The sequence below is a fragment of the Oreochromis aureus genome, linkage group 16, assembly GCF_013358895.1.
Source record: "Oreochromis aureus strain Israel breed Guangdong linkage group 16, ZZ_aureus, whole genome shotgun sequence".
NCBI classification, from domain to species: domain Eukaryota; kingdom Metazoa; phylum Chordata; class Actinopteri; order Cichliformes; family Cichlidae; genus Oreochromis; species Oreochromis aureus.
Genome location: NC_052957.1, coordinates 3646910 through 3660504, shown reverse-complemented (window position 1 = coordinate 3660504; position 13595 = coordinate 3646910). Strand labels below are relative to the sequence as shown.

Here is a 13595-nt window from a genome sequence, read left to right as displayed (position 1 = left end):
CTTTTAAAACCAGTCATGTCAAAATAACAGAAAATAGTTATGTTTTCTGTTGAAACTCCACCCCCAGGGTGTGTTCTGCGAGGAAAATTCACTGTGGCGGTCCGCCATTTTTGTCTTCGCTTCGTTTACCTTTGGTGCTGAGCTTTACTTTGTCGAGGTAAACTGAAAACTACATGTTTGAGAGGAAACGAAGAGAACATCCATTAGATGGGAAGTTTTTCTCATGAATTGCCGTTGAGCAGCATAATGGAAAAAACAAGTCATTCCTTAAGTTAACTAACGATAATGCTAGCTTAAGCTGCGGGACAATATTATGTGCATTAGCTTTTTTTTCAGTGTGTGCCCAGTCACATTCGCTTGTTTTTTCTCAGTGAATACAGACTAACAAACTTGTGTCCATTTAGTTAAGTGGTTGTACCTAAAATGTTTTAGTTAAACAGTTAAACAAGCTAGTTTGCCATGGGGTGGGCTCTGTGTGTGTGTGTGTGTGTGTGTGTGTGTGTGTGTGTGTGTGTGGGGGGGGGTCTTCACTAAAGTCGGTTTATTTAGGGCATGACACCTATGCAGTACTCATTAGGAGAGGAAGTGCATGACGTGGGGCTTTATTTCATGTTCTGGGACAGTGAATGTAATGTACTGATAACATGTTAAAGACACAAAAACCCAACAAATTATTTTAACTGATTTATAGAGACTGAGACTGAGAGGGGCTTAAAGTGATAAGAAAAAAAATGACAATATAAATATGTTAAATTTATTTTTTCTGTATCGATATATGGTGCTTATCCCTGCTGAAGGGCAGATTGGTGTTGCTTCAGAACAATTCTCTAGCGCTGTTACGTAGAGGTGTTACAGTTAAGGTTTTAATAACATTATTTTATTTACTAGTGAAGATTTGCATATGTTATCTCACATTCTGTAAGGTAAATTTTCTGGAAAGGTCAAATTAACTAATTTAACTAAGTATTAATGAAAGACCTTGATGTGTATATGACAATAATAGATGTAGTTTCTGGGTCATTTTCAGAACTGCAAAATGGCCAGAAGGAGGCAACTGCTGTGGTTGCAAACAGGCTTTGGGTGGTATGGAAGTAAGGGCAACTATGGAACTGCTCAGCAACATGGGACCCATAGCTAATAAATAGTAATATGACAAAAATAACAACTTTGTGTGGATGTAACCTTGTGAGAGCTGAGATTTTGACTGCATTTTTATGTGACAACTTCTCTTTTTAGATAAATGCAGAGTTTAAGTGCATTACCACCATGCCACTGCAGTCCAGATTACTCTCGCAGATAGATGTGCTATCTGACAAACTAATAAAGGTCTTCAAAAGGCGAGGAGGACAAATAGGAAGAAGACTTCAGAACATTCTGGAGCCCACGACCCAGGTAAGAAAAAAAATAATTTGTGTATACACTTTAGGGAAAATAATAATTTTAACAAAATACTGCTTGTCACTCTATGCCAGGAGTATGTTGAAAATCACCTGGGATTTTCACAATTTACCATGGGTGCGTTTTTTTTTTTTTTCTTTTACCTGCATTAGAACTATGTGTGGAGTTCATAGTTGAACACCTCTCTATGCTCTGACAGTATTCTGCTTCTTTGCATGGAGATTTCACTTCAGAAATGCATTACCTTTTAAGCATTCTGAGGACTCAAATCACATGCTGTAATGAATCCATTTTGTTCACCTAATGTGTTAATGTTAACATTTTTGGAATAGTGACACAGATTAAAATAAGATTTGGTATAATGTTCTTTGACCAGTGTTCTGTTTAATTAAATTGTGGAATTCTGCATTTTCTAGGCCACAGATGAAGCCATTATCCAACGATCTAATAAGGAAACAACCATGGGAATTTACATCATAAAGTCAAGAGATGCCAATGGCAGCCCTGAGGACATCGGGATAGTCCTTGAAGGCCAGAGAGTCTAGCAGGATTTGGATAACTATACCCTAGCAGCTGCAATGCTGTTTGGACTAATGTACACGTTGAACCTCACCTACCCACTGGAAAAGTATACCTTCGAGGTATTATAGAAACTGGTTATGGAGCTCAAAAGGAACAGCCTTTCGAAGAAGGCCCAGGTTTTCAGGACCAGACTGTACGATTGAACAGTTTTCTAGTTATGATGTGGGAACAACATGTTTACCTCTTCGAATATGTACCATCCTTTCTTTTAAGCCAGCACTGGTAAAGTTGCAGTACATAGTGAAACTTATTTTTCTGGCACTTTTCAACTGGGGCCTTTATTACTGCAGTGTTCAGTGTTCACTTTTCAAGCCATGGCTCTTTTGAAAAAAAATTCAAACTTTGAATGTCCATTTTTCTCAATGGAAATGGTGCCTTGCACCAATTTCACCAGTTTGCAATTTCTTTCCCAAGGTGCACCACTACAAACAGATTGCATGGTCTAGTATTAGTGATTGTGATGTTTAGTGATAGAAGCAAGCCAATACTAATCAGTTTAGGTCTCTTGGTTTTGTGCCTGTGGGTTATAATGTTATTTTAAGTCTCTTCTTTGTGTCATTTTAATAATTACACCCCTGTTGCCATATTACCTTATGGCCCTTACATTTAAAAAACTATTTTTTACATAAGCGTGATGTCATAAGGCCCCACAATGTTGAATCCAGGTTACAGCAGATAACTTTGAGGAATGTTGTGGAATGTTTTTCAAGAGATGCATTGTACAAATATGACTCATGTATATTTTGGAAGCCTGAATTGAAAGTCCATTGTTACAACTGTGTAGTATTTTCAAAAATACAGGTCATTGTTCAAAAATGTTTTGCTTTTTTCTTTGAAAAGTGTACAGTACATACAGTAAGATCAGCCTTAATTTAGTTTTATTTATTGAACACTCAATTATATATTAGATTATATATTATATATTAGAAATTTGTTATAAAATAAAATAAGCTTACCATAAAATAATCTTGTCAATATAACACATAGTAGTCCAATACAATTAACACAAAAGTTCATGTCTGATAAACAAGTGGTTTCTATAAATATTTGACCGGAATGAAAACATAACAACAACATAAAAAAGTCATGTTCATGTTACCAGAAAAATGTGTGCAGGTATAACATAAAAAACTAAGGTTAACCAAACATAACTTAATTTCGTGCAACCGCTTACAATAATTTTTTTATGTTTATCCCACTGATTATTTTTTTCAGTGTGCATTTTGTGATTTCGTGTGTTATCGTCGTCTTAAATTTGTTCGATGTTCTGAAACATTATGTGTGACGAATAGGGATGGGTACCGGTATCGGTTCTGACATAAACAGTAGTAACCAGACCGAAAAACAGCGCACATTTCGGTGCTTTATTTCGGTGCATTTTTTTCCTGAGATGTCATACACTTTGGATTCTAGCCAATCATTTTACCTTTGCAAGCGTAGTAGGCGGGCCCAGGTACGTACGTTCTTTTAGAGCAGAGCTACAGATTAAAAATGCCCAAGGCGAAGCGGTCAAAGTCTGGCTGTACTTCACAGCAAAAGATGCAAACTCAGCAGCCTGCAACAAGTGCTTTAAGGTGATACTGTGCAAAGGAAGTAACACCTCGAATCTGATGAAACACCTGGCGACGTATAGCATTTTGTTAAAAGCCGAGAAATGCGCAGTATTTGATAGCTTGCTGCGAGACCTCACACCGCGCACATCTACTGCGGGTGTGGTGCCTGTTATTGGACCCGGAGTTACAACAACATCAGAGAGGAGATCCCAGAGAAATTGAAATGGTAAATGGCCTGCATTTGTATAGCAGGCCGTCTGTTTGAGTACAGAAACACTGGGGAGGAGTCTGCAGAGAAAGAGGGTTCAAAAATAGCTCACAGAGGAGAACAGAGGCTTCACTTAGGTCAAGATACCGGTAAGATACAGATAACAGCAACATGTGAGCTGGGATTTCAAACGAGCCAACCAATCATCTGCAATGAAAAGCTCACAGCTTTGGAAGATCACAGGGGATTTAATATGCTGCGTATACTAAACATCTCCTTCTGAAATTACAAGTTTGCTCACAAAGAAATGGATAGTGTGTGTTGTTATGACACTTTTATTTTAATGGAGAGAAACAGAATATCAACCAAAAAAGGGAAAAAAAACATGTTACATGAAAGTTATAAACTGATTTGCAAGTATTTGTTCCCCAACAACCCAAACAGAATTCCTGCTCCCACACATTGGCTGTGTGCGGCATTGCAGATTACAATCAGTCAATCAATTACAGATACTCCTGATCTCAACTCATTATGTATATAAAGCATACCTGTCCACAGAATCTATTTCTTCACCACTATGTGGAAGACCAAAGATCTGTGAAATTACAGTAGAGACAAGACTGTAGACCTGCAGAAGGTTGGATTAGGCGACAAGAACATAAACAAGAAGCTTGGTGTGAAGGTGACAACCGTTGGTGCTATTTTTCTTAAATGGAAGAAATATAAAATGACCATCAATTGCCCCATGCAACATCTTACCTCATGGGGTGAGGATGATCATAACAAAGGAGGTGGATCAGCCTAAAACTACACAGGAGGATGTTAATGACCTGAAATCAGTTGGAACCACAGTCACGACCACTGGTAACACCTTTGCCGTAGCGGACTGAAATCTTGCATAAAGCACATGTGCAGGGCTGTTTTAAGTTTGCCAGTGAACACATAAATGACTTTGAGAAGGTTTAGGAGAAAGTGCTGTGGACAGATGAAACCAAAATTGAGCTCTTTGGAATCAACTTGTTTTGCCAGGAAGAGAAAGGTCTACTTTCCCTCCTCCTTCTGATCTTTTTGATAAGTTATAAAGTAAAACAGTAATTTCAATCATTAAATGCTTTCTATTAGATTTTTCTTAAGGCAAGTAAAGGTTTGATGGTAACTGTAATTAACAATATTAATATGAATATGAAGTCTTTAGAAATTCATAAAAATGTCATTTGCTTCAAATGTAACACCACAACAAATATTATTTCAAATTTCGGTTTGAAGCTGTAAATGGGAGGTATGACAAAACACCAAAGTTAACTTGTAATTACGTAGAAGAAAAGAAAAGCGACATTACTGTAAATAATCAGATGGACAAGGTTGTTCCAAGTCTTTATGACTGGCAATATTTCAAAAGAAAATCAGTGAAGAAAACAGTTCATGGTGAATACAGCTTACTTCAAGGTAATACAGCAAAAATATGGAATTCTTTGTTTAGAATAAGAAAACATGACTCATAGAAACCCACAAGAACTAACAAAGGCACAGCACAGAGCAGAGGGTGGAATTAATAAAGTACAAATACTTTGCTACTCCAGAATTTACAGGTATCTACATCTTTTTACTTTTATTCCCTACATTTTAACACAAATATCTGTCTTTTCCACTCCTTACATTTTAAAACAGACTCGTTGCTTTTGGTTTAACACATTTAATGAATGTTTTTTTCTTTTTTTGCACACTGGACGCTGCAAATGAACCTGAACAGTGATGAAGTAAAATATAAGAAAAACCTTTCAACTAACCAGACTAGCCAAGAGTAATGACAGGACAGTTGTGGGTTTACATTTGTTTTGACCTTCAAAAATACATTTAGTGCAAAAATCTTGGAAATGAAAATAATCTCAGATATGCAGAAAATATTCCAACTTTCTAACTACTCAGACCAGGGGTGTCAATAAGGCCCGGGAGCCAAATTTGGCCCAGCAAAGTAAGAAAAACAAGTTACAGACAGCCTTAGAAAACTACACTAACTATAAGTGCTAAACTCAGTAGTGCAATGTGCATATGGCCTGAGTGATGTAACAGTGGGCTATATCACAGTGTTCAGAGTAACAGCCAGCTTGAAGAAACTGTCTTTGCGTGGCTTGTTTTAGTAAACAGCGGTCTGCAGCGCCTCCTGAGTGCAGCAGTTTGAACAGTTTGTGTCCGGGACGTGAGCGGTCTGCAGAGATTTCCTAACCCTGGACCTCTACAGGTCCTGGATGGAGGCAAGATCAGCACTGATGATCATCTCTGCAGATCTGATTGCCTGCTGCAGTCTGGCCCAGTGACTGACGTCCACAGTACAGACTAGATGATAGCAATATGGAAGCTGACCAGCATCGCCTGTGGCAGGTTGTAGTTCCTGAGACAACTCAGGGCCTTCTTCTGGAAAGAGTCTATATGCGAGGGTCACTTCAGATTGAGGGGAAAGGTGGATCCTAGGAATCTGAAGTGATCCACAGTAGGTACTGTATTGTTAAGCATCAGACCAATCAGACTTAAGGATCAGACCAATGATGGTGGCATCATCGGCGAACTTAAGGAGTTTCACAGATGGGACAAGAACAACAGGGAGAGAACCCACCTGTGGGGGAGGCTGGTGAGGGTAGTTTGTGTGTGGGATGTGGTGCTCCTCACCTGCTGCTGGGAAATGAGCTACCAGAATTTTTTTCTGCAATTTTACAGATTTCTTTTTTACTATTTAACAGATTTCTCATTTCTTTTGACTTAACAAAGTAAAAAAACAAAAAAATCTTTGATTTGCACTGTAAATGTGTTATACTTCAACTTGCAACCATTCAAACTATAGAAAAGCTATTTAACTGTATGAGCGTTAAGAAAAAACAAAATGACTTTCATGTTTGATTAAGCAGAAATTCGAAAACTCCTTCTAGCCAAACTCACACTCATTTGCTAAAACCTCTAACTGTTTCAATAAGTGTTAAAGAAAAAGAAGGTAAAACTGGGAAAACTGCTTCATATCCATGTGATTGTGTATCAGTTTTATAAGACAGCATAATATCAAAATAGAATCACACTCTGATAGTGCTACCACATTTAAAACAGTTTGTCTTTTAATCCTTTTCACATCAACGACACAGGACATCATTCCTGCCCGTGGCCATCTCCCTGTACAACTCCTCCATCTAATACACTACAAACATTGCAATAGTTACACCCTTTTTGCACACGCTCTTTCTACTTTGTAATATTTTTGTCAATATTCTTGATATGTATTTATAATCACCTCTGTTAATTCTTGATATTTATAATTGAGGGATTTGTATATGTTAGTGCTGTCTTAAATTTGTAAAATCTGTAACATATTATATTGTTTAAATAGTTTTGTCTGTTACTGTCTTGGAGCAACTGTAACCCTTAATTTCCTTAGAGATTAATAAAGTATTCTGAGTCTGATGTGTAGTTTCCACAGTAACTAGTCACTGACAAGCGCCTGTTTGTATGTTATAATTAGGCAGGTGAGCATCAAAAATAAATGTAATGATTCCTAGATATCTAGGAAATGTAAATCATCTGAGAAATGCAGATAAATAATAAAACTTCATATCTGCTCACATCAATAGATATGTTTTTAGAAAAACATGTCAAACAACCGGTCTGACATTTAGCTGTGTTTGAAGCTTTTATCTGATCGACTAAAATGAAAATCACTTAGTTTTTGAAATAACAACACTGTAGACTCTTTTTCGAATTTTGTTCAGTTTGAAACCGTACATCAGAGGATTCATGATAGGAGGAATGACAAGAAACTCTATTGCTGCAAAGTTTTGAAGGGTCCGAGGCAACTCTTTCGAACCCAGTCGCATATTTATAATGTCCAAAAGTATTGTCACAACAAAAGTAAATAATGAGACGAGATGTGGGACACATGTTTGCATGAACTTTGCCCTGTTTTCTATAGACTTTACACATGTTTGAATGATATACATATAGGACCAAACTATAAAAACACCATGAAGGAAATAAATACTTATTGTAATATTTGCAACTATAGCATTGATTGTAGTTTGTGCTGGAAAACAAGCGAGTTGAACAATACTCCAGTTCACACAGAAGAGTCTGGAAATATACGGGCTGCATAACTTCAGTCTAGATGTTAGAAAGTTATTCACAACCATAATGCAGAAAGTTGTGAACCAAGAAAAACATGCAAACCTAATGACTCTTTGCTTTGACATGATAGAGTGGTACTTCAGTGGCTGACATATGGCCACATATCTGTCATATGCCATGAGTGCAAGAATCGACAGTTCGCCGCAGGCAAAAGAATAAACTACCTGAGCCTGAATAAGGCAACCGTAATATGAGATGAGATGAACATCAGAGAGGAGATCCCAGAGAAATCTGGGAAAGAAACCTGCTGTTCCATAAAGTGCATTCATACAAAAGACACAGAGCAGAATATACATTGGTTCATGGAGGTTGGTGTCCAAGATGATGATCACAATGAGAGAAACATTGACCAGGCAAATGATGCAGTAACACAACAAACTGAGAAAGAAGAGAACAAACCTGTGACTGATTGTTTCATTGAAACCTGAAAGAAAAAACATTGTTATTACAGAAACATTATTCATTGTGATAGAGAGACCTAAGTGTAGCCTAGTCTCTCACTGTATCCTGTCTCTGTTCTCCTCTCTCCTCTATCTACTACAGATAACAGCAACATGTGAGCTGGGATTTCAAACCAGCCAATCAATGATCTGGAATGAAAGCTCACAGCTTTGGAAAAATATCAGGGGATTTAATATGTATCACGTACTAAACACATAATAAAACAAAACTGCAGGATCTTGAAAATAAATATTAAATAGTTTTAAAACTTTATTCAAAAATATGCTTCTTCATGATACTGTTAGGAATTTCTTACATTTATGCCAATTAAACATAACTGTCCAGGGCTTGTTGTGGTTTTCTTCCATTTTTCTTTTGTAGTAAGATGTCCTTGTGAATGTTGCTTTCTCTTTGCCTCTTAGTAACTCTGTGGAAAAAAGAATAGTTTGCACCTGTTACCTGTTACTCTGCCGCCTGCTCACTCTCCACCTTTCCTACTCCACAATGGAACGATTCCATCCCAGGTACCTCTCCAATTTTCTGCAGTGTGATGTAACCTTATCGTTGCACCACGATCACCCCCTTTTCCTCCAGCCCAGAAAAGAGTAAATCAAAGTTTTTTTGCGTAAAACCATGGTCTCAGAGATGTGCTGACATTCATACTGGTTGATTTACGTATGGCTTCAAACTCCTCCAGTGCATGATGATACAGGACATCTGATGAAGCCAACAGCACAGGTTGTAAATTCTGAGTTGCTGCAGGAACCACAACCTCTGCTGGGTCTTCTTCTGGATAGAGTCTATATGTGAGGACCACTTCAGATGGCGTGGAAAGGTGGGTCCTAGGAATCTGAAGTGATCCACGGTAAGTAATCTATTGTTAAGGATAGTGAGGGGGGGGGGGGTGTCTCTCTGAAGGTTCACCGTCATCTCCACAGTCGGCTCCAGGTGGTTCTGACTGCAGCAGAACAGCTGGTCCACCTCCTGTCTGTATGCGGACTCGTCTTCATTGTGGATCAGACCAGTGATTACCAGTTTGCAAATTATGCGAACAGATCCACAGAAGATGCCATCGACGTAGCTCTCAACTCTGTGCTGAGCCACCTGGAGCAGCAGCAAAGCTACGTCCGAATGCTCTTTGTGGGTGGTCTCAGAATCTCATCTCTACTTTTCCCGGATGATGTGGTTCTGTTGGCTTCATCGGGTGATGGCCTCCAGCTCGCTTTGGAACGGTTCGCAGCTGAGTGTGAAGCAGTGGGAATGAGAATCAGCACCTCCAAATCTGAGGCCATGGTCCTCGGCCAGAGAAGGGTGGAGTGCCCACTTCGGGTCGGGATGAGTTCCTGCCCCAAGTTTAAGTATCTCGGGGTCTTGTTCACGAGTGACGGGAGACGGGCGATCGACAGACGGATTGCCGCAGTGACGCGGACGCTATACCAGTCTGTTGTGGTGAAGAGAGAGCTGAGTGTAAAAGTGAAGCTCTCAATTTGCTGGTCGATCTATGTCCCTACCCTCACCTATGGTCACGAGCTGTGGGTAGTGCCCGAAAGAACGAGATTGCGGATACAAGCGGCAGAAATGGCCTTCCTCTGAAGGGTGGCTGGCCTCTCCCTTAGACGTAGGGTGAGACGTTCAGCCATCCAGAAGTGGCTCAGAGTAGATCCGCTGCGCCTTCACATTGAAAGGAGCCAGTTGAGGTTGTTCGGGCATCCTGGGCGCCTCCTGGGTGCCTCCTGGGTGAAGTGTTCTGGGCATGTCCTACCGGGAGGAGGCCCCGGGGCAGACCCAGGACACGCTGGAGAGATTTTATCTCTCAGCTGGGCTGGGAACGCCTTGGCGTTCGCCTGGACAAGTTGGAGGAGGTGGCTGGGAAGGGGGAGGTCTGGGCTTCTCTGCTAGGGCTGCTGCCCCCTTGACCTGGCCCCAGATAAGCAGATGGATGGATGGATGGATGGATGGATGGATGGATGGATGGATGGATGCTCTTTGTGGATTACAGCTCAGCTTTCTATACAATCATCCCAGATATCCTCTTCACCAAACTGGTCACTCTTGGCCTTGGACTTTCTCACCAACCGGCCCCAGACTGTAAAACTTGGCCCCCATCTCTCCTCCACTCGCGTGCTGAGCACTGGCTCCCCACAAGGCTGTGTGCTGAGCTCCCTCCTGTATTGTCTCTAAACCTAAGACTGCAATTTGACCCACAACAACAACCTCCTCATCAAGTTTGCTGATGACACCACATTAGTCAGACTTATCTCAAAGGGAGAAGAGGCAGCCTACAGAGAGGAAGTCCTGAAGTTGGCAGCATAGTGTTCAGAGAACAAACTGGCACTGACCACCATGAAAACCAAAGAGATCATTGTCGACTTCAGGTGGCACAGCACTGATTAAGGCCCCCTGTACATCAACAGTGAATGGGTGGAGAGGGTCCACACCTTCCTGTTTCTCAGGAAGCACAAACTGGACTCCAACCTGCTGCTGATCTTCTATTGCTCATCATTGACAGCCTACTGACATACTGCATTAAAGTAAGGTACGGCAGCTGACCAGAGGGGAATAGAGTGAAGCTTCACAGTGTAATCAAGGCAGCACAGAAGATCATTGGCTGCCCTCTCCCTCCTTGGTGGACATTTATTCCACCCGCTGCCTCAGCAGAGCAACAAACATCATCAAGGGCAGCTCCCACCCAGGTTTTGACCTGTTCGACCTGCTACAGGTGCATCAGCACAAAGACTGACAGACTTAGGAACAGTTCCTTTGCAAAAGCCATGACCACGCTGAACTCACACATGCACCGACGACACAGTTTCACCCCCCAATCCAAGCCTCTCCTCTATACACAGAATATACAAACACCACCACCACCACTGTGCAATATTTAATTTATGTCCCCACTGTAAATATACACTATTTATTTTTTTCCAGTATTTGTATATTTGATATTTTTTGATATTGAACTGCTCATATGTGTACAGCTCAGCCCCCTTTCTTGTCCCACATGTCTGCACTGGGTAGGAGATGCTCTGAATCTCATTGTACATGTGTACAGTGACAATAAAAGGCGTTCTATTCTATCAGTTTAGAGGGTCAAGAACAGCAGGGAGAGAACACACCTGCTGGGGAGGCCTTTGCTGGTGGTTTGTGTGTGGGATGTGGTGCTCCTCGGCCTCACCTGCTGCTGGGAAATGAGCTACCAGAATTTTTTTTTTCAATTATACACATTTATTTCTTACTATTTAACAGATTTCTCATTTCTTTTACTTAATACAGTAAAAGAAACATTTTGTCATGTAGAAAACTGATTTGCACTGTAAATGTTCAACTTCAACTGGCAATCCTTCAAACAATAGAAAAGCCATTTAATTGTACAAGTGTTAAGTAAAACGGACTTTCATGTTTGATTAAGCAGAAATTCTAAAACTGATTCAGTTGCTAAAACCTCTGACTGTTTCAACAAGTGTTAAAGAAAAAGAGGATAAAACTGAGAAAACTACTAAAACTGCTTCACATCCATGTGGTCGTGGATCAGATTTGTGAGACAGCATAATATCAAAATAGACACTCTGATAGTGCTGCCACATCTAAAACAGTATGTCTTTTAATCCATTTCACATGTGCAGTCTCCACGGTGCCTGTTATTTCCTTGAACAGTAATGAGAAGAAAGACTGTGAAATTTACAGCCTTTCTACATATGAGTGTTTTTTGGTAATTAGGCAGGTGACCATCAAAAATACATTTAGTGCAAAGATATCTACGAAATGTAAATCATCTGGGAAATGCAGATAAATAATAAAGCTTCATATCTGCTCACATCAATAGACATGTTTTCAGACAACTCCAAATAAAACACAAATTTCAGTAAAAATTAAACTTTTTTTGGACTTGTTTTTCAATGGATGTCAAACAACGGGTGTGACATTTAGCTGTGTGTGAAACTATTATCTGATCGAATAGAACAAAAATTAAATTTTAAAAATAACAACACTATAAATTCTTTTTCGAATTTTGGTCAGTTTGAAACCGTATATCAGAGGATTCATGATAGGAGGAATGACAAGAAACTCTATTGCTATAAAGTTTTGAAGGGTCCGAGGCAACTCTTTCGAACCCAGTCGCATATTTATAATGTCCAAAAGTATTGCCACAACAAAAGTAAATAATGAGACGAGATGTGGGACACATGTTTGCATGAACTTTGCCCTGTTTTCTATAGACTTTACACATGTTTGAATGATATACATATAGGACCAAACTATGAAAACACCATGAAGAAAATAAATAATTATTACAATATTTGCAGATATAGCATTGATTGTTGTTTGTGCTGGAAAACAAGCGAGTTGAACAATACTCCAGTTCACACAGAAGAGTCTGGAAATATACGGGCTGCATAACTTCAGTCTGGATGTTAGAAAGACATTTACAGCAATAATGCAGAAAGTTGTGAACCAAGAAAAACATGCAAACCTAATGACTCTTTGCTTTGACATGATAGAGTGGTACTTCAGTGGCTGACATATGGCCACATATCTGTCATATGCCATGAGTGCAAGAATCGACAGTTCGCCACAGACAAAAGAATAAATCACCTGATTCTGAATAAGGCAACCGTAATATGAGATGAGATGAACATCAGAGAGGAGATCCCAGAGAAATCTGGGAAAGAAACCTGCTGTTCCATAAAGTGCATTCATACAAAAGACACAGAGCAGAATATACATTGGTTCATGGAGGTTGGTGTCCAAGATGATGGTCACAATGAGAGAAACGTTGACCAGGCAAATGATGCAGTAACACAACAAACTGAGAAAGAAGAGAACAAACCTGTGACTGATTGTTTCATTGAAACCTGAAAGAAAAAACATTGTTATTACAGAAACATTATTCATTGTGATAGAGAGACCTAAGTGTAGCCTAGTCTCTCACATCTGGTCTCTCTTCTTCACTTTTCTCTATCTAGTTTTGGCTACAGCAACATGTGAGCTGGGATTTCAAACCACTCAACCAATGATCTGCAATGAAAAGCTCACAGCTTTGGAAGATCCCAGGGGATTTAATATGCTGCGTATACTAAACATCTCCTTCTGAAATTACAAGTTTGCTCACAAAGAAATGGATAGTGTGTGTTGTTATGACACTTTTATTTTAATGGAGAGAAACAGAATATCAACCAAAAAAGGGAAAAAAAACATGTTACATGAAAGTTATAAACTGATTTGCAAGTGTAACCCATGTGAAATACAGGGCT

General features: G+C 39.6%; 2 protein-coding genes across 2 annotated transcripts; both read right to left on the bottom strand.

Annotated features, from left to right (window-relative positions):
* Positions 1 to 5393: 5393 nt before the first annotated feature.
* On the bottom strand, positions 5394 to 8384 carry LOC120433662 (olfactory receptor 52D1-like). The gene is made up of 2 exons (XM_039600329.1): positions 7458 to 8384; positions 5394 to 5483 (listed from the first exon to the last, which is right to left on the bottom strand). Exons 1-2 carry the CDS (start codon positions 8364 to 8366, stop codon positions 5394 to 5396), a joined length of 999 nt encoding a protein of 332 aa, XP_039456263.1. The 5' UTR covers positions 8367 to 8384.
* Positions 8385 to 12309: 3925 nt separating this feature from the next.
* Positions 12310 to 13236, bottom strand: LOC120433723 (olfactory receptor 52D1-like). Its single transcript, XM_039600498.1, has one exon. It carries the CDS (start codon positions 13234 to 13236, stop codon positions 12310 to 12312), a length of 927 nt encoding a protein of 308 aa, XP_039456432.1.
* Between the last annotated feature and the right edge of the window lie 359 nt (positions 13237 to 13595).

What these genes read in the sequence shown, in the direction of transcription:
- LOC120433662 (XM_039600329.1), bottom strand. Translation starts at nt 8,366, where the DNA reads ATGAATAATGTTTCTGTAATAACAATGTTTTTTCTTTCAGGTTTCAAT. An exon ending in GAAAAAGAGTCTACAGTGTT is followed by an intron (nt 5,484 to 7,457) that starts GTTATTTCAAAA and finishes ATCACTGTTCAG; the next exon opens with GTTCATTTGCAGCGTCCAGT.
- LOC120433723 (XM_039600498.1), bottom strand. Translation starts at nt 13,236, where the DNA reads ATGAATAATGTTTCTGTAATAACAATGTTTTTTCTTTCAGGTTTCAAT.